The sequence below is a fragment of the Grus americana genome, chromosome 14, assembly GCF_028858705.1.
Source record: "Grus americana isolate bGruAme1 chromosome 14, bGruAme1.mat, whole genome shotgun sequence".
NCBI classification, from domain to species: domain Eukaryota; kingdom Metazoa; phylum Chordata; class Aves; order Gruiformes; family Gruidae; genus Grus; species Grus americana.
In genome coordinates, this window is record NC_072865.1 from 2,603,960 (window position 1) to 2,623,411 (window position 19,452).

General features: G+C 39.0%; 1 protein-coding gene across 7 annotated transcripts in view; it reads left to right on the forward strand.

Moving 5' to 3' along the window:
* The window catches only part of RAPGEF6 (Rap guanine nucleotide exchange factor 6), a 130,887-nt gene that overhangs the window by 95,720 nt on the left and 15,715 nt on the right, over window positions 1–19,452 (forward strand). For 3 of the 7 annotated variants that reach the window (XM_054841975.1, XM_054841971.1, XM_054841976.1), the window contains 10 exons: window positions 1,854–2,097; window positions 2,434–2,591; window positions 3,636–3,650; window positions 5,969–6,209; window positions 7,330–7,713; window positions 9,851–10,062; window positions 10,959–11,082; window positions 13,409–13,432; window positions 16,115–16,335; window positions 18,714–18,905. In XM_054841975.1, coding sequence (XP_054697950.1) covers window positions 1,854–2,097; window positions 2,434–2,591; window positions 3,636–3,650; window positions 5,969–6,209; window positions 7,330–7,713; window positions 9,851–10,062; window positions 10,959–11,082; window positions 13,409–13,432; window positions 16,115–16,335; window positions 18,714–18,905 — 1,815 coding nt within the window. The remainder of the gene's footprint in view (window positions 1–1,853; window positions 2,098–2,433; window positions 2,592–3,635; window positions 3,651–5,968; window positions 6,210–7,329; window positions 7,714–9,850; window positions 10,063–10,958; window positions 11,083–13,408; window positions 13,433–16,114; window positions 16,336–18,713; window positions 18,906–19,452) is intronic. The other 4 variants (XM_054841978.1, XM_054841972.1, XM_054841973.1 and 1 more) reach the window with 3 other exon arrangements.

Sequence of the window (19,452 nt, forward strand, 5' to 3'; positions counted from 1 at the left end):
GTCCCCTCGTTGTGCCCCCATTTGCTCAGATAAGTTCTTGTGTGCCAAGGGCCGCACGTTGGGTGGCACAAAGCCAGCGTAGCCAGCTCTTTACTCCCTGAGAAAGCCTCAGATGACTGTTTAAGCAGCTTTAGTGTCCCTTCATGCGATATGGCTGAAACAGAGCCAAGGGATCTGGGCCAAAATATTTTTGCCAAGAAACAGGAAAAATGTAAAACCGGGCTTTCGTAAAACTTTTTATAATGGCTGTAAGAACGATAGGATAAATTGCCTTTATATCTAAAATTGAAAAGGGGATATAAAAAGCAGTATGACATATAAATGTTGGCTTTTAATTGTCAATGTGAAAATAAACACATAAATACCTCTTTAAAATCTCAGTCAAACCATCTGTTCCTTTTCCATAATCCTGTTCAGGCAGCAGAATAACCATAGCTACAAAAAGAATGAGGCTGCGCACAAGATAGCTCCTTCTCGGTAGTTGTATCTGAGACCATCTGATGGTTTCCTTACTTTCTTCCTCCAGTTAGCTGCCCTTGTTCACAACTGATTTTCTTTTCAATTATTATTTTCTGTTTATCATTGTGCAGGTAAAAAGTTTCAAGATTCTAGCAGTTGCTTATTAGCATAATTTAAAAAAAAAAAAGCATAAAACAACCACGGTAACCAGTGGTCCAGACTAATGTGAATGACATAAAATAAAGCATAATTGTAACTGAGGCAATGATGGATTGTTCATTTGTATTATAAATGTAAGCACCATACGTTTACAAGTGGATTCTAATCTCTTCTCTTCCTGCCAGCTGATACAGTTTCAAGGTGATTTCTCTGATAAATTTTAATGAATTCATGTCTTGAAGCTTTTTTCAGCAGTGATACTTATTATCCTGTCTTTTTTAATTGAGTACTAAGTGCCTGGTGCTGACAATGAGCAATTCCCGTTCTTATATTTGAATCTATACTGTGAAGGCTTGTAGCCTTACATTTTATTACATAATAGAAATATGCAATTTGACTGGGACTTTCCGTACAGAAAGTCGTGGTTGCCTTGTTCATAGGGACAATCTGAGTAATTTGCTCTGCACAGTTCTGTGTTTTCCCAGTATCGCAATATTGTCGACAGCAAATACTGAATTTCTGACTTGAGTGATTTCAAAAGATTTTAAAAAAATAATTTGTATTGATAAACCAATTTGAACAATTTGTTTTTACCTTTTATATGTGGGAAGAAACACAAAGAACATAAACACTATTTTTTCCATGGAATTATACCTTCGGGAATGTCAGTATTGGTAATAGACAGGCTTAGTTTGACAAATGCAATAGGAAATTTGATGCAGCTTCTGTTCAGTAGTATTACTAAAAAACAAACAAAGGCAGTTTTGGAAAATATCAGTCTGTCTTGCAGTTATTCTTGAGGAAGCATCTGCACTCCATTACCTAAAAGATGCAGACAAAAAAGTCAATAAATACATAGAGCTGATTGTCATGAAAGCAATGTTTCCTTATTATCTATCCAGTAACGATAGACTAGGTCTATTAAATTTGCTGTGCTATGTGCTAATTTCAAAAGTAGTTAGGAGAACGCTGCTATGCAGAATGTTTGATGGCTTTTATTGAACATTTTGGGGTTACTCTTTCTACCAAGGTACCCTAAAGCAAAACTTAAATGGGAAAAGACCCACACCCTTAGAATCAAAAATTAAAATGCAATATATCGCCTGGTTTGTAACTCTTTGGTTCAGTTTTTCTGCAGGGATGTGGGAAGCAAAAGGTTTGAGGGGAAAGAAGAGTTCGCTGTGAAGTTTTAAGTGTGGAAAGGTAAATCACAATGATCGTATCTTCTCTTACAGTGTTTAAGGAGCTGCTCTGCAGGATAGGACAAGAGAAGAATGGAATTCCACATATTCCAAAAATTGCAGAAAAGAAAAACAACCGTTATTCCATCCCAGATATGCCTGGAGATGTGGAACAGATGTTTCCCCGTGAAAAAGGAAACAAGAAAATGAAAGCAAACACTGTATCTGGTGGGAGAAACAGAATCAGGAAAATTTTAGACAAGACCCGATTCAGCATCTTGCCTCCAAAACTGTTCAGGTTTGTCAGACTCTTCTGGTCAAACAGCAATTGTTCCTTATTAAATTGTTATATTTTACTTGCTTAGTATCTTCAGTCATTATGTCCATGTTGCTTACATTTAAAAAAAAAAAAAAAAAAAGAGCAAACCCGACCCATAAAAACAGAATAAGACCAAAATATCTTTTCTCTCCTGGTGAACACTTTCAAACATGCTTTTCCTCTGCCCTTGTTTTGAAAGCCTGTCTACAATGTGTAATTAAAACATCCAAGTGCCATTATTTTTCCTAGTTTGATTCATCCCAAGATGAACATGAGGAGTTTAATGCACATAATTGAAACAAACGTGTTTTGCAGTGACGGCAGCGTGAGCCAGTCGCAGGACGACAGCATTGTGGGGACTCGGCAGTGCAGACACAGCCTGGCCATCATGCCTATTCCGGGAACGCTCTCATCCAGTAGCCCTGACCTCTTGCAGCCTACAACTAGCATTCTGGATTTCTCTAATCCTTCAGGTAAAACAGCAGCATTAGCTTGATTTACAGGTTGGTTACAAGGCAGCTGGTTCAGGAGGAGAATGAGATCTCTTAGCAGCGTCAAACATGCCGAGTGCAGTTACCCGTTTATCTTGTGGCCCTAACAGGGCCAAACTGGAGATTTGCTGACAATCCAGACTGTCTGAACCTCTCTTGCCTGCTTTTTTGTAATGTGAAACTTAGCTTCTTTTTACAAAGCAATGCATTTTGCCACCTCTGAGCGTATCTGATTTGCTGGACGTTACCAGAGCTGTGGTGGAAGCAGATTGTCCCTGTCTGCACCTTCCTCTTCTGTCATCCCTTCCCCATACCAGCACTCCTGGTGATTTGACTTGTCCCTCCACAATCTTTGAATATATATTTCGAGCAGTATTGTGAATAGCACAGGACTGCTATGGTACCAACGTAGTGACATTAAAGTTTAATGTTTTACAAACTTTGTGTATTCAGTTGTATGTCTGAAAAACTGAAAATGTTTTGAGGTGTGTAGTCTCTACTTTTAGGAATGCAGTTTATGGGATGGCTGCAGGAGGTATTTGTTGTTATATGCAGCTGCCTGTAAACATCAAGTGAGAATCACGTTTCCTTATTTCAAGTGTAAGATCTGTGCATAATTATATATTCTATAAAATGCCTTGTGGCTATGACTTATGTTTATGTAAACTCGCAGATTTCCCCTTTAAAGGTAATGTAAATAGATATATCAGGCATATGTATCCGTAGCAAATAAGTTCCCTTTTTGCTGCAAATCCAGATTCTTTCTGTCTGCGTGAGAGCTACACACATGTTCTCTAAGAATCTTCGTTTAGTATTATACAAGTAACTGCATAATATAAAATGTGGATAACTAGTCCTTCTTACCTTTATTTTAAGTTTACTATAACAAATATGCCATCATTTTTGAATGGCAGAGAAAACCAAAATATTTCTGACAGTGTACTACATACTCTTGATAAGTTTTGTAAATATCTAAATCTGGATTTGGTGTTGACACAGTTTTTTTTCTTTTTTTCCTGCCCGCAGCTGTTGGGTTTTACTGTAAGTATCCTGATGTGCAGCATCCTGAAGACCTTAATATTGCATGGCTTGCCTGTTAAACTTAACACTTTTGTCCGTTGCATTGACATAGTTATTACTGTGAGGGCATTAGATGGTCACGTGCCCCGCAGCCTTCCCTGTAATAAACCAAATCCATAGGTTCTCGTTACGAGCACAGTGCTGTGCTGAGCCCGACCTGCATTTTATTGCCATTTCTGGCACCGACACACTGAATGGCCTTTGGCAGGTTACTTCCTTTCTCCGTGACCTTGCTTTAAAGGAATCAGGTTGCTTACATCCCTTTCATAGAAACCCAAGTTTGAGATTATAACGTAGTTTGAGATTTAGGTTGTTCTTTTGTTGAACTCTGTATAGCTAAAATTTTCTGCATGCAGACTTGAAATGTGTTCTGTGTTGTAGCCACAAGCTGAAGCATGTGTAGGAAAAGAATTTTTATTAATGTTTACCTGCTTAAAAGCAAAGACCACGAAGATATACACGTGCTTGTAATACAAGTTCCCCATTGTCTGTCACTTAGAGGTTACACTGTTTTGGTTGCATGGTGTGTTCCCCCCCAAATTACATTTCAGTTTCGATTTTATGCCTTGACTATGTTCTGATTTTTAGTTATGTTACTACCAAGATATGGATGTTTGACTCTTCTGTTGATTAATTATGATTTTTATGAGTGCAGGCATTTCCCAAATAATTCAATATGGCATTCTCACCACTTTCACTCTGAAATGAGTATGTAATATTTATTGTTCCCTTTTATTGCCCCCATTCACGTACTCACAGAGCTTTTCAAATTCAACTACTCCCCAGCCATCGATGTGACTATTCTGGTAATGTGGTAGTCATAATAATCAAACAGTAGGGCTAGTTTTCAGTTAGATTTTTTTCCTAACACCTTGTTTCCTCCCATTTTCCAATTTATTTAAAGCTGCTGTTGAGGCTTCTTTTTTTTTTTTTTCCAATGGTTCCAACTTTTGATGCAGGATCATAAATTACTTGCTTTTTGCTCAGAAATTCCTGCTACTTGCCCCCATAACACCATTAACTCCTGATGCAAGAAAAGGTAACCCCAAGGTCACTGCCCCATTAGAGATATTCGTTTTTTCCTTACGCATTGGATTTTGACAGGGAAAATTAATGTACAGTGATGGGGTGAGCAGCATATAAAGCTCGCTGCGCAGCAGGATGATTCGCCTGGCAGAAGTGCAATGCGGGTGCTCCCCTCGGGTGGCAGGTCACATACCTCAATCCATGGATTTGGCACTTCTTGCTGCTGTTAAAGGCTGGTCAGGTAACAGCGAGAGAAGCGAAGGGCTGTTTTGGAGGCCGTTGCTGTGATAACAGTGCTTCTCTTCTCCCGCTGGGAATCTCTGCTGCAGGAGTTAATGACACATCTGCCTCCGACGTGGTTTGGAAAAGCTGCAGGCACTGAAGATGTGGCTGAGGGCTCAGCAAGAGCCTCCCGCGTCCTCCGGTCTCCAGAAAACTTGAGAAGTTTTAGTCTTCAGAGTTTAGGAAGGGGAAAAACTGTGCCTCCCTGAGTGTTAAATTAGTGTGCACTCTGACTCTTGACATTTGTTTCCAATCAGTTTTATTTTGAAAAATCAAGCCTTCTGTAATAGCTAATGGAGCGAATTATTTCCAATCATCAAGCTGTAGACTAAATGTGTGTTTCTTTAGATATTTATTTCCTGCTGTAGGCTGCCTCAGATAAAGCTGTTCTCTAATGCATTTATAATACACAAAATGTGCTATAAATAAGCACACTCGCCAAAGAATTAACTGCTGGCAGCAGCTTAGCTCCTTCAGGGTGAGAGTAAAAGTTTGCAGCTACTTATGGGAGCACGCAAATCTCCTTCCTCCTTTGTGTCCTCCTCCCGCAGCCCTCCCACGCGTGCTCGATGGCTTCCCCTCCCCAGGAAGGGTACCACGGCACTCGCGTTCGTTCCGGCTCTTGTAAAGACAAAAGAGCCAGAGAAAAAGCGATGCTGCCAAAGTTTGAGACACGCTGAGAAGAACAGTGCACAGCTTAGTAACGTATCTTGGTGTCTTGTACTTTGATTGTCATCATGGGATGATAAATCGATTGAGTTGTGGAAATGCAGAGAGGAGGAGAGTCCTCTTTTTCCTCTCAAAGTTGAGGGAAATGACTGAATATTGTAATGAATATCAAGTCCAGCATGGCTTTTTTTCTTGCTAGCTGCTTTTTGTTTTCTGGCTATCAAATGAGACAGTAAATGACCTTGTGTCTTTTCAAGGGACAAGTAACTTCATACATTAAAGGCGTCACTCTGTTATTTTAGATATTCCGGATCAAGTAATTAGAGTTTTCAAAGCAGATCAGCAGAGTTGTTACATTATCATCAGCAAAGACACTACAGCAAAAGAGGTTGTGAGTCATGCCGTCCACGAATTCAACTTGACGGGAGCTCCGGACACCTACTCCCTCTGCGAAGTGTCGGTCAGCCCCGAGGGAGTCATCAAGCAACGGAGACTCCCAGATCAGTTCTCAAAATTGGCCGACAGGATTCAACTCAACGGACGGTAAATGGACCCTTGTTGTGATTTTTGGATTTATTTGCCTTTTAGGATTGAAACGTCTGAAAGAAACCTTGGGGAGGGATGTTTTAATTCTAATAGACAGGTGTCTATTAGAAGAATAAGCAAGTAAATGTCAGTAACGTACACTTCCCTCTCCTTGTTCCACCTTCCTCTTCTGCACCCAAAAAACCCTTCTCCAAAGCTGCAGCAAGCTTGCTTGATGACAACTAGATGTAGCAGATCAGGGTAACGTATATAGGGGCTTACACTTAGAAAGGAAAAAGTTATGTTTCTTCTGACACTTTCCGCATGTACTTCAGGATTAAAGCGTACAATTAATTCCTTTCTCAGTGATGTCATGTTGCAATGAACTGATACCAACCTGAGATAAATGCCTCCATTTTAATGTAAGCTGCTATGAATGTTTCTGAAATGTTAAGTGCTTCAATATTATCTGATGACCTGATCCATACTACAAGAAAGTTTATTAAGTAAAAAAAATTGTTTAGTCGTCTTTGCTAGGCAACAGAGGGAATTTATGAGGAGTAAACCTTTGTATATCTGAAAGTGATCTGCTTGGGACTGTGGAAATGAATTTTCCAGATAAATTTTCATTTCCTGAATACTATGTGCTTCATGTAAATATTAATATGCCACACTAAATTTATGTAAGAAACCACACTCAATTTGTGTAAGAAATGGAGAAATACATTAACAAGAGATTTCTCAGGACTAATGCGTATTTAAAATGTTATTTCACTGCTGAATTTACAAATGGAAAAGTAACCGACCTTTTTCTGAAGGTAAAAGCTACAGCATATTACTGAGTACAGTATAGAAGATATTAGCAGAGCGGTAGATTAAAACAGCTTTTGAAACTTTTTTTTTACTTCAGTACTGATGGTATTTTATACTAGCTGAAGTACAAGGTTATGCTGTCCCTTCCTGCCTGTGTTTGCCTCTCTGACACTGGGTTGTCAATGCTACCCCAGAAATACTCTCACGTAAACGCCTCTGCGGCGTCAATAACATCCACGTTGATTGGTATAGCTCAATGTCTTTGTGTTCACAAACCCTCTGAAGAGCGTCTCTAATGTTTTATTGTAACTCAATTATTCTTCAGGTATTATCTAAAAAACAATATGGAGACAGAGACATTGTGCTCAGATGAGGATGCTCAAGAGCTACTGAGAGAAAGCCAGATTTCCCTCCTACAGCTGAGCACCATTGAGGTCGCCACTCAGCTTTCCATGAGGGACTTTGAATTATTTCGCAATATCGAGCCTACAGAATACATCGATGACCTTTATAAGCTGGACTCCAAAACAGGAAATGCTCACCTGAAACAGTTTGAGGATGTCATAAATCAAGAGACGTTCTGGGTTGCCATGGAAATTTTAGCAGAGCCCAACCAACTCAAAAGAATGAAGATTATTAAGCATTTCATTAAAATTGCCCTCCACTGTCGAGAATGCAAGAACTTCAATTCCATGTTCGCGGTTATAAGGTAAAACACTTCCCGTTTGTCAGATCTGATTTGTGCTGTCAAAGGCATTTCCGTTAATCCAAACGGAAAGAAAAGAAATAGGAATATCCTGAACAGATTACCTACCGATGGTGCCGGGTGGTTTTAGGGGAATTACCAAGCTTTTCAAAAGCCAGACTGTACAAAGAGATGTCTTGTCGCTGCAGTCTTTTCCTTCCTCAGCCTCAGCAGTTCAGTCTCATTGCGGTGGTTGATGTGACCGTCTCTTCTTTAGCTGTTACCTGGCAGGGGAAGAGAAGATTTGGACAAAAGCAGTGTTTGATTGATGAACTGCAGAAGCGCGCCTGAACATTGCTGTCATTTTCTGTGATTCTGGCACCCAATTTCCCTTCTTTTTTCAGTCATTGTTACTTTTTCAGTGTGCACTGAGTCATATCTGTGATGATGAAATTACTTTATTTCTTCCTTTCATTGTAAGGACTTCCTCAAATCAGTCTTGTTTTAGTTTAATTTTCCTTTTCATTCTTTCCTGTCATCTGCTTGCTTCTCTATTATTTTTTTCTCTTCATTCGCACATTTAGACTTTCTCTTCCGATTTATACTAGATGCTGATACTTTAACAGCATGAGTTCAGCATTTTCTTTATTTGCAATTATCTTATACCCAGGTTTTACTTGGGGGGAAAAAAAAAATCAAAAGCGCTGTGATTCATCAGACAAAGATCTGGATTGCTGCTCTACCCCAGCACCAGCACTATCTCTGAAAATACCATTTTTAAGTATTTTCTTCCATGTCTAGCCAGTTTATCAAATGGTATTGGCTTCTGTTTAGTCATACATTAAAGAGTTCATGAATTTCCTTAAAGGACACTGGGGAACCTATTAGGGCTGTTGCTACTCATTGCATGGTGAATACACGTGTAATACTGAATCTAATTCCTGTATTCTGCTTCCTGATTTCTCATGGTTTCTTGGAGGCGGAGAAATGACTCTCTACTTCTCAGTTCAGTCTAATCAGGGCATGACTGAAGTGGTCTTTGGTCCAAAAAAAAAAAAAAAAAAAAAAGGCAAATATATTAGCTTTTGTTTTACCCTTATTTCCAGACAAATATGTTTTTGTTAGCCTATGCCACGGGGGGTTCTCTTTCTCGCCTTGCCGTGCATATCAATACGATGCCATATGTTTCATGAAACAGGAAGATAACTATCCTAATGTAGCATGTAAAAGAGGAGCTGTGTGGTGGCATATGTTTGATTTTTCACGTGAGAGAAGGCTTTGTTTGTGGTTTGAAAATAGCATGGAGAGAAATCTGTATTAAAAAAATAAAACAAATACAAAATAAGTTTTTGAAGCTTTCAGAATGAGAAAAAAATCTTCCTGGAATAGCAAATTCCGTAATTTTAAGATTCTGGATTTACTAATGAATGCTGGAGAATATAACTTACCAGTTCTGCAGCTACAAGGACTTTGCAGTCATTGCAAAATTTGTTGAGCAAAGTTGGTGATGCATTATAATAGGGAGGGTGGATATATTCTACTTTTTAATTTTTTTTTAATTGCATCCAGATAATTCTGGATATATTTTTTTTTAATTGCATATCCAGATAATTCTGGCTATATTTTTACTTAATGAGAAAGAGGTCAAAATAACAACTTGTACCATATGTGCTGCTTCTAATTCTTGGTCTGTTGGTGCTCGTTTACAAATGCTCCAAACATTCTCCTCTTAAGTCTTGCCACTCTTGCTTGGGATAAGCCATGCGCTGTTCTCACTTGCTACTGTAGCCTGTATTCACCTCATTAATGTTTCACCCTTTTTGTCCTTACTGCGGTATACATTTTTACAGGAGAGTAGCAGTTCTTAAATTAAATGGGCATCGGTACTGTGTTACAGAGAGATTGTTCGGCAGGCTAACTTGAAATTTGTACCTTGTGAATAGGAAGCAGTCATGATTTTACTGTTCTCTTTTTCACATGCTCACAAGAGTGAACAGCAGAGGTTTATTGCGATGGACTTGCAGCCTGGCGTTCGCCCAGCTTTACAGTTAACCTTGTAAAAGCTATTTTTAATCCTTAAAACAAAAAACCAACCCCTTACTTTCTTATGAAAAGTAATGATTCTGCTAACAGCTAATACTGCGATGTGTCTGCCTTACAGTGGGTTAAACCTAGCACCGGTAGCGCGTCTCAGAGGCACTTGGGAAAAGTTACCGAGCAAGTATGAAAAGCACCTCAGAGACCTTCAAGATCTTTTTGATCCATCTCGAAACATGGCAAAATACCGCAACATCCTTAGCAGCCAGAGCATGCAGCCTCCAATTATTCCACTTTTTCCTGTTGTCAAGAAGGATATCACATTTCTGCATGAAGGTAATGTCAAACGTAGAGAAATAATAAACTAGGCATTGAATATGCTTTAGCCCTTTCTTCAGCACTCTGTGATTCAATACACGTCTAAAAGAAGCTGCCAACAGTAAGATGCTTTTGGTGCGTCCTTAGTAGGAGTAAAATAAAATAGAACTCTGAATGCATAATGGAAGAGACTGATGCTAGACAAAAATTAAAAATTAAATGCATATTTTTAATATTTAAAAATCAATGCTTAGTCTTCATCAGCTGTCCTAAGGTTTAGGGTGGAAGAGTAGGTGAGTGTGCTAACTGGTAGTGACACCACTTCAAATATATCGCTCTTACAAAAACTTGTTGCTGCAGTGTTTCTAGGTTTTCATTCCATGTTGTGGCTTTCAGACAGCTACGATGATACAACACCTCCTACTCTTGCTTTCAGCATTTTCAAGGGGTTTTGTTTCAACCATTCCATTTTTTTCCTTTTACACAATTGGTTAAGGTGTTAAGCATTTCCAAATGCGCCTGATTCTTGGTTGTGATGTTTCAGAACTATTTGAACTAGTTTCAGAATGTGAAGGCTGTTGATGTCCAATATTTATGATGTTCTATATTTATATTATTTTAACATCTATGCCAGTGAATTTGGGCTTAGTTCACTTACTCCTTTTTCCTCCTACTAATACTCGTAACTTTAGAAATAGATTAACAAGAGGAATGCTAGGTAGTCTGAGTGGGCCTGATTGTCGTTTGTGTTTTGCCAAGAGTTTCCTGTTTTCTTGCTATTTTGATTAAAGCAGTTTTGTTGATGGAGAGGCAGAAAGGGAGGAAAGGTAATGTGGGGGACTTAGGAACACATTGCCCATTAAAAAGTATTTCTTACTCTTTTTTTTTCATATGTATGTGTTTCAATATTGCAGGAAATGATTCCAAAGTGGATGGCCTGGTAAATTTTGAGAAACTCAGAATGATTGCCAAAGAAATTCGCCAAGTTGTCAGAATGACCTCAGCAAACATGGATCCGGCTGTAATGTTCAGACAAAGGTGTGCAATTTAGAAAGACAGTAGGATTGAAGGTGTCTCAGCGTGGGTAGGGATCTGGGTTTGTGTGCGCATCACTATGTTAATATTTCATTGTGTAGCTTACCATCGACATTTACCATCAGCACCGCAATCTTTATCAAATTGTGGCAGTACAATTGATGCTTCTGCAACCTGCTTTTAATGACTACTAAACTAATTTGTCATCTTTAAAAAGCAAAAAAGAATAGGTTCTAATTTTAATGATTTGTATTTTTGCTAAATAAAATGCTAGTATCAGTAGAGTTTTGGGAGAGGTTTAATATTAGGGAGAAAATCATACATATATAAAAAAAGCACATAAATCACCCATGTATAAATCTGAAATGTTGCTTCAAAACAAAACTCCACTGATAACATAAAAAAAACCAAAATTTTTTTATTTGTTCTAAACACAGCTTGCTCCACCTACATAATGCTTGCTTTGTTCAGGCTGTAAGCAGGTGGAGGGTGTTTTCTTGTGTTATTTTTTCTTTGTTGTTTCCCTCCCCCCCCCTTCCCCTGACGCATAATATCATCAGGCTCTGTGATAACAAAATGCAGAATAAAAGCACCACAACTTCTTAACCAGTGCTGATTAGCTCCAGATTATATTTAGTGGAACGAAATAACTTCCTGCATCTCTTTGCTTCCCACTGAACTAGAAGCATCAGCGACTCTGTTGTGTCCGTGCAGGGTCCGATGCCTGTGGCTCCCCGCCGAGAAGGGCGGTGGTGTCCTCTCCTTGCACTGTTAGTTTGCCTCTCAAGCTGTGGGCCAGACAAAAACCCCTCAGGATGCAGTTCAGGTGGGGAGGTGGTGACAAGATGATGTCCTGTGCTGAACCACTACGTGGTTTCTACTACAAAAAAATGACAGAATAGTCTTCTGAGTCGTCTGTTAGGTGCGATGCATCCCCAGCCGTGCCTGGCCAGCAGCGCAGAGCTCTCCCAGCACCCTGGAGCGAGCAGAGCACAGAGGAAGCTTAATGGACAGTTGCTTGGGTGAAGTCTGCTTTGTACCAGCCTGTGCAGTTGGAATGGTCTTTGATTAATGAATTCGGTTACATCCTGCAGTAGAAGGGAAGAGCGTATGCAAGGATATGTAGCGTATGTAAGAGGATAAAGATTTCATTCCCTGTGGTCTTCCAGTGGTCAGGATTCACCGACGATCGTGAATCCTGTCTGGGTTTTGTTTTCAAGGCTGACTGTCAGGAAACAGAAGTATTTTGTTTCAAATTGGTCCAGTTGAGGTTTGAGACAAAAATAACAGATCCCTTGTTAATGTTGTTTTAAAGACGGATTAATTTCAAAGTCAGGATTCACCTTCGTACTGTTGGAGTTTCCTTTTTAACATAAAGTTATAAAGCTCTACTTACTGATAAGTAATGATTGCTTTTCAGAGACTTTGGCATTCACAGATGAGATCAGTCTATAAATAAATTTCCCTGTGCACTTTCTAAGACCTGATGAAGTCTAATCATTAAATGAATTTACTACTAAATTAGTTACCTTCAGTATGTTTTTCAGAATTACAGAACACATTTTAATGACCATAATTTAAAATATGGACACTGACATAAAATGCTTAGGCATCTAATATTAGAGACAGTGCCAAAGATTAAAAGAAAATAATTCCATGTTTTCACGTCATTTATATTCATTTTCATTGCTTCTGATGTTTGATCTATCAGTTTGTGTTATGAAGCACCAATAAATGCTTTTGAAGAAGATTAAAAATGAACAAGAAGAGGTGTTTGTTAGTGGTAACGTGAGACTTGCTAGCAAGTTCGTTACCAATTAATATAGAGCATCTAGTTTTTCAGCATGTATTTGGCAACTAGCTTGTTTTCCAGCAAGCAATCAAGAGAAAACAACATCATAAACTCGAATACTGATGATGATTTCTCATACGCTTCCTGCAGTCCTAATGCAAAGAATAAATTAATTTAATCACTCTTTCTGCAATATGAATAAGTTAAACAGTTTTCACGCATTCCATCAAAATTGAATTTGACTTATGGGAAACACTTAACAAGAAAATTTCATGAGTTTGATTTTTAAATTCATAGGTTAAACTTAAACAAAAAACTGATAGATGTTCTTCCATATTAAAGTATTTGAGCAAGTCCTGCCCTTGCATTCCATTAAAACATTGTGTTATTGTTTGAGAAGAATTTTGCTGTATAGAAATTTTTTCTTTTCTGTTCTTTCCTGTCTACATCTTTCTTCCTGACTCTCAACTGTTTTATTTTTTTCCTGTGCTTTTCTGTTCAAATACATGCTTCAATGTATATGGCTCTTGCTTACAGGAAGAAGAGGTGGAGAAGTTTGGGGTAAGTGTAGAGATGAATGCAACTAAGATAAATAAAGATTATGCAACTCTTAACATACTGCATCCTCCTCGTTAGTGCATGCATCTGAAATACAGCATGCATTTTATTAACCCTGCAATACGTATTTTTTGGAAAACAGGAGTAAAGGGTTACAGTCAACTATGTACTGCAGCTCTGCAGAATTCTGAGTTGCTTTTGTGTACTAGATAAGTTGTTTGAATTTTGGCTTTATGCATTAAAAAACCCGCTGTGCAATTATATTGGAAGGCAAACTATTTTGGGAAATAAGTTTAACTGGCTTTTTAACGTGTAACAGAAAGTTTAAGCCATTATGCATTTTAAACCGTGAGGACACATTGAATTGTGGTAATGATATAGGAATTTTCCCTCTGAAGTCTGAGTTCAAGCTTCAAAGTATTTGTTTTTAGGCTATATCTAGAATGTGTGTCACATCTCATACACCAAAATCCTCATTGATTTCACTGGGAGTCTGGATTGTGCAAGGACCGAATAGTGAAATGACTACAAATAAGAGTAATAAGATTGGCTGGTCAAATTCCTGACTGACCCATGGCAGTTTGATTTTAAGATGACACCGTAGTCATATTTTTTGTGTTCTTACATGTATTGTTGCCCATGAACTGTTATCCGTGTACCTGAGCCTACGTGCCTTTGCGCTTTGGAATTCTTTTCATGCTGCGGGCATCTAGTTTAAAGCCAGCTATCTGTTAGTATGTCGACACCTTGCACAGAGGATGGAGGCAGAAATGCTCACGGGGCTTTGCCCTCCCTGCAATCCCTTTGCAAGTAGCAGAGGAAGCCTGGTGTGGCAACGCGGTTTGTCAGAGTGTGCAGTCACGGAAGGGATTTATCCCCGCCGGTAGTGATGGGGACAGTGCCTAGACAAACTGGGGAGAGCAGGTTTGGATACTGGTCCCTGATGCGAAATCAGCACCGTGGGGATGCCCGTGGTGCAGGAGAGCTCGGCTGGCAGCGTTGGGTGGTCAGTAATAACCGCTCGCAGTGCAGCTCACGGGAGAAATACCTCGGACCCAACTGGAGCCACCGTGATTTCTAACCCTTGGGATTACTGTGAACACAAGGGAATAAGGAAAAATCATGTTTAAAGGAAATTGAATTAAATTGCCTTAAAACGTCAAGTCCAGACTTAAAAGCAAAACAGTGTATATGTAAGCAATAAAACATTTATATCATTAAAAACAAACATAATGTAGTTTCCTGTTTCATTATATAATAGATAGGAGATTTGTGCTGATCCGTAGGAGATAGGAGTGTCCCCTTGGTTTGGATAGGTGTGAACAGGGCATCGTGCCTCTTGCTGCTCTTTACCTAGAATAGCATTACTTTTTTATTTAACTAAGCTATAAATTTCTGCCAGTTTTTAAGCTTATGTTTTCTCTTAGATGGAGTTATTTAACATCTGTGAAAATACTGGATTCAGCTGTTTCCCACCATTTCTTATTTTTTAAGCCTAGCGTGCTCGATTCCTTGGACTCCCTCAGACAACATGTTTCACCCTGACTCTTAGCCATTATGGCTCTTCTCTGCTGGAGATGGTTTATTCTGCCCATTGTGATTCTCTAAACGCACCCAAGATTTAGATAAACAGCTTTACAAATAACTTTATTTCAAAAGGCTAAATTATTCCTCTGAATGTTTAAAAAAAACCAACCCACAAAACCAAATTTAAACACCTTTATTGACACTTTCCATTAGAATTTACATGTAACATATCCTGTGATCTCTGTTTATTAAAAAATGGATGAGGACTGGTGTGGCCGTAGGACTCTTGGCAGTTGAAACAGGTGATGTGTATATTTGAACTATACCAAGATCAGTTGTTTGGTCACTGGTCCAGTGTGAATAGGAGTGGCTGTCAGGGAGAGTAACTGGTGTACCTGAACCATTTGGGGATTATTTATTTTTGCTTCAGTTGCTGATAGAACTGGAAACTCAAAATTAGGAGCATTAAGGAGCATCATCTTTCATAGGTGCAAGTGTGTACAGGTCTGGGCACGTGTATGTTGTCACTGCCTTCCTGACCCTTCTTGGGATACATTTTTTTTTTAATGAGCTGCTCTTCTGTGAATGCTTTTGCTTAATTGGAGAAAGAAGTTAAGTGCGTAATATAATGTACTTGCATATTTAACATAATTTCCCCCCTTTAAACCTTGTCAGAAGCTCAGTTTTCTAAGAGGATTACAGTAGTCGCTCACTTCTGTACTCAGCTGAATTGCAGGAAGTGTCTGTTGTAAGCCTGATGCAAACAGTGCCTTTTGTACCAAATGCCTTAAACAAACAAAGTGATGAAGTTGGTCCGCTCTTACAATCCACAGCTGGAATAGCGTGGGTTTTGCGGAACAAGACTGCGATCCATTAGCAGAGCTAAATGGGTACTTTACGCAGTGTTGCGCCTCATTCTTGCTACTTCCGCACTTTTGTACGCAATCCGTTTCTAGACTCAAATTGCTGCTATCAATCTACCAGAATATTTTAAGACAAGTGTTGTTTTAATGCTGTTCATCTTTTAACTCATTTGCATCAGCATGCACTAGCCCTAACTGAAGATTATTGGTATTAATCTGCTTTGGCGTGTGCTACTGTAGCTCCTTGTTGCTGTTGAGAACTAAAAATTTACTACTTTGCTCTTTTCTTTTATAGATCTCTGAGCCAGGGCAGCACAAACTCGAACATGCTGGATGTACAGGGAGGAGCTCACAAAAAACGTGCCCGACGCAGCTCACTTCTGAATGCCAAGAAGCTGTACGAGGATGCCCAGATGGCGAGGAAAGTGAAGCAGTACTTGTCCAACCTGAATGTAGAGACAGACGAAGAAAAAATCCAAATACTGTCACTTCAGTGTGAGCCTGCCTATAGCACACGTAAGTACCGTGATCTAGAACGGTGGCATGATCTATAAAACTTATAAAACTCTTGTTCCTTCCCTGGAAATACTCATTTAAGATCGTTCTCTTCTCCCTTCAATAAAAAATAGAGTGCTTGTTTGTCAAGTCATGTGCTGACAGTTTCAGCAAGCCAGCATTTACCTTCTGATCTTGGTTGAGCTCAGAAAACTTCAGTGGTGTTTTCTAGTTTGACCTATAGTTCTTAAACTGTGTGTCTTTTCATCAGTCTGGAAGGAAATTCAATAGTACATTAGCTCTATTCTTGCCCTGCTGTCCTTGTACAGAATTAGGAAGGATAAAAGTAACGTTTACCATACGAACAGCAAGAAAATGAAAAGAGACAAAATCAATATAGAAACTGCAATGGATTACAGCTTAGAATAAACGAAGATTGTTGAGAAGGAGAAGTTAGGTCAATATTGACTGATGGGATTGACATGGCTTGACAGTCAAAAATTGAGGGCTACAGCAGGACAGTTTTCATAATTTGAACTCCTGTGCAGCTGTCTAACTAAACAAACTGTTACCTGACCTGCTGTCTTACACAGTTCAGTAAATTCTTATTTAAAAATGAGAAATGGTAATTGTGTTTTATTTTGATCCTTAGAAATTTTCACTTGCTTGAAAGGTAGGCTTGTTTCAAACTGGAAGAGTAGCAACCTTGCTAATCAAAATAACGGTGCATGCTTGTCTGTTGTCCAAATGCAGCATTTTAAGACTTTTTTTGGTCCTCAAATACCATTTTGTCTCTGAGGTAAGTTAAAAGCATGACTTGGGGATGGCATCTTGAAGATAAAACTTTAAGCCCTTTCCATTATTCAGTATTAAGACAGCAAAGCCTTGTTATTTCGTCAGGTGCCTTCCTATGCAAATTTTTTTAACATTTCCTTTTAAATAGCACTGGAGTAGGAATCCTGGATAAGGCCATACTTGACTCCCTTTTTAAAAATGTTAGATCCTGTGTATTCACACTGGCCTTGTGCCTGATGTCGCCAGAAACCACCGATATCTCTGAACAGAAATACACACGGCGGCGTACGTTGCTAGTAGAGGTGTTCTGCTTGTGCTGTGTTCAGCCAGATACGTAATAGCACAGAATGTTTCTACTTCGAGGTAACACCATTGTGGTTTTTTTGCTTTGTTTCCCTGCTGAAACAACAAATGAAAGCATGTCAGGAAGAACTCTTGATAGATGATTTATGTGCAAAGATAATGGGTGGCCATACCATGCCCAAAAGACAAACATAAATATTATGAGGTTGTTTTTCAATTGTTTTAAATAATTTAAATTCTTGTTTGCACAGTGCTAGCCGTAGATATTTGGAAGTAAAAATAGGGAATATATACTGACTGCTTTACTCCATGTGTTAAATCAAGTCCTTTTTTTCTTAAACTTCAATAAAAGAAAATGAAGCTTAGGTGGATATACTAATAAATATATAATAGAGTGGCATATTATTAAAGTAGCTATTTTTAAAAACTGGAACACACACACACACCACCCCCCAAAAAACCCCACAGATAATTAGGTAATTGGTCTGGTTGAGATTACACTCCCAGTTTGCAGAGCTAGCAGAAAGGATGGGGAAGCGATGCAGAGCACGAAGGAATTGTCAGCTCCCCTGTGGTTTTTGTTCCAGTGGAGCGGGAGCACTGAACTGCTCCTGGGGCAGTTCCTCTGCACGTTTACCCGCACTTAAATTTCGACCAGGTAGCTTTGAATCAGGGAGCCTGGTACAGGGGTTTACAGACTGGTTTTGTGCAGATAGGGGTTTTGCACGTATCCAGAAAAGTAGGAGGCACGGCTCCCCAGTCCCTTATCTCAGTCGTAATACTGCAATCCAGACTTTTCCAAGGGAATTTAAGGAGAAGTCAGATGGCCTTAGCTTCAGAGTTCATTAATTGCTGTGTGATTGAAGTAGAAACAGATTCAGTGCCCTGTGTTGTAAATCAATTGTGCCACCTAGTGAAAGGTTTGATGCCAATTGCAAAACAACTGATCCTTCTCCCTTCGGCAGCGTTACGTAAGTTTGAAGGAGATGCCGCTATGCTTTTGCACCTTATGTACGTACATCTAGAATACGGACTTTAGTTGTGTTAGAAATAAATTACATGTTTCGTCTCTTGATGAAGTACTTCTATGACCCTTTAAAGAATTTAGGTTTTTTAATGCCATTTCACGTAACAGCCTCTTCAGTGTAACGAGATAGGTGTGTTTGGAACAGAAATGGTTTCAAATATGTTTTATCTGCTTCATACCGTGGTTGCTTTGTCTGGATGGTTGTACTCAGAATGACCGTAATAATCCTGCAATTCAAAGCTCAAGATGTTTATATGCAATTTTTCCATAACAGTGACAAAGAATTTAAGCGAGAGAAGAGGAGCAAAATCCTCAGAAATGTCTCCAGTCCCCATGAGATCCATTGGCCAAACCACTAAAGCCCATCAGCATCAACAAAACAGGATGAGTCAAGTTCTTCAGGTTCCAACTGTGAATTTATACCCCAGTAGGAAAAAGGGACTGACAAAGGATCATGTCACATTCAGTGAGTATCTTTAGTTCATCTGCCTGGAGAGTTTTATAGATGAAGTAAGAAAGAGGGAGGAGCCGTTTGTAGCTGGGTGGATTATTTTGAGATACCATTGTGCTGCAGGTGCTTCACTGACTTTAAAATAGCTGAAGCATATTACTGTGTTTTAAGAGAGCATGCCGTTCACTTGGTCATTTGCACGATCTTTGCTAACTTGTCTTAAAACAGCTAATGGTAAGGTGCTGTCTCCAAATACGCTCTTGCTTTGTCGCTTCCTTTTTTTTTCCTTTTCCTTGAACTAAAGGACATGTTCTAACTAAAGTGACCTTAATCTCTCTCTTGAATAGGTCAGATGTAGCGCATTAAGTCTTTTACTGTGTGTTTCTGCATTCTAGAGGCATCTTGCACAAACGGTAGAACAACATTGCTTGTTTCTTTTCATGACAAAATGAATTATAATATATTTAGGTGAAATTGTTGAAACAAATCACAGACATTTAATATTTTAACTTCTGGAACGCCATTATAACAACATTATTGTCAAATGGAGCAACATATGTTA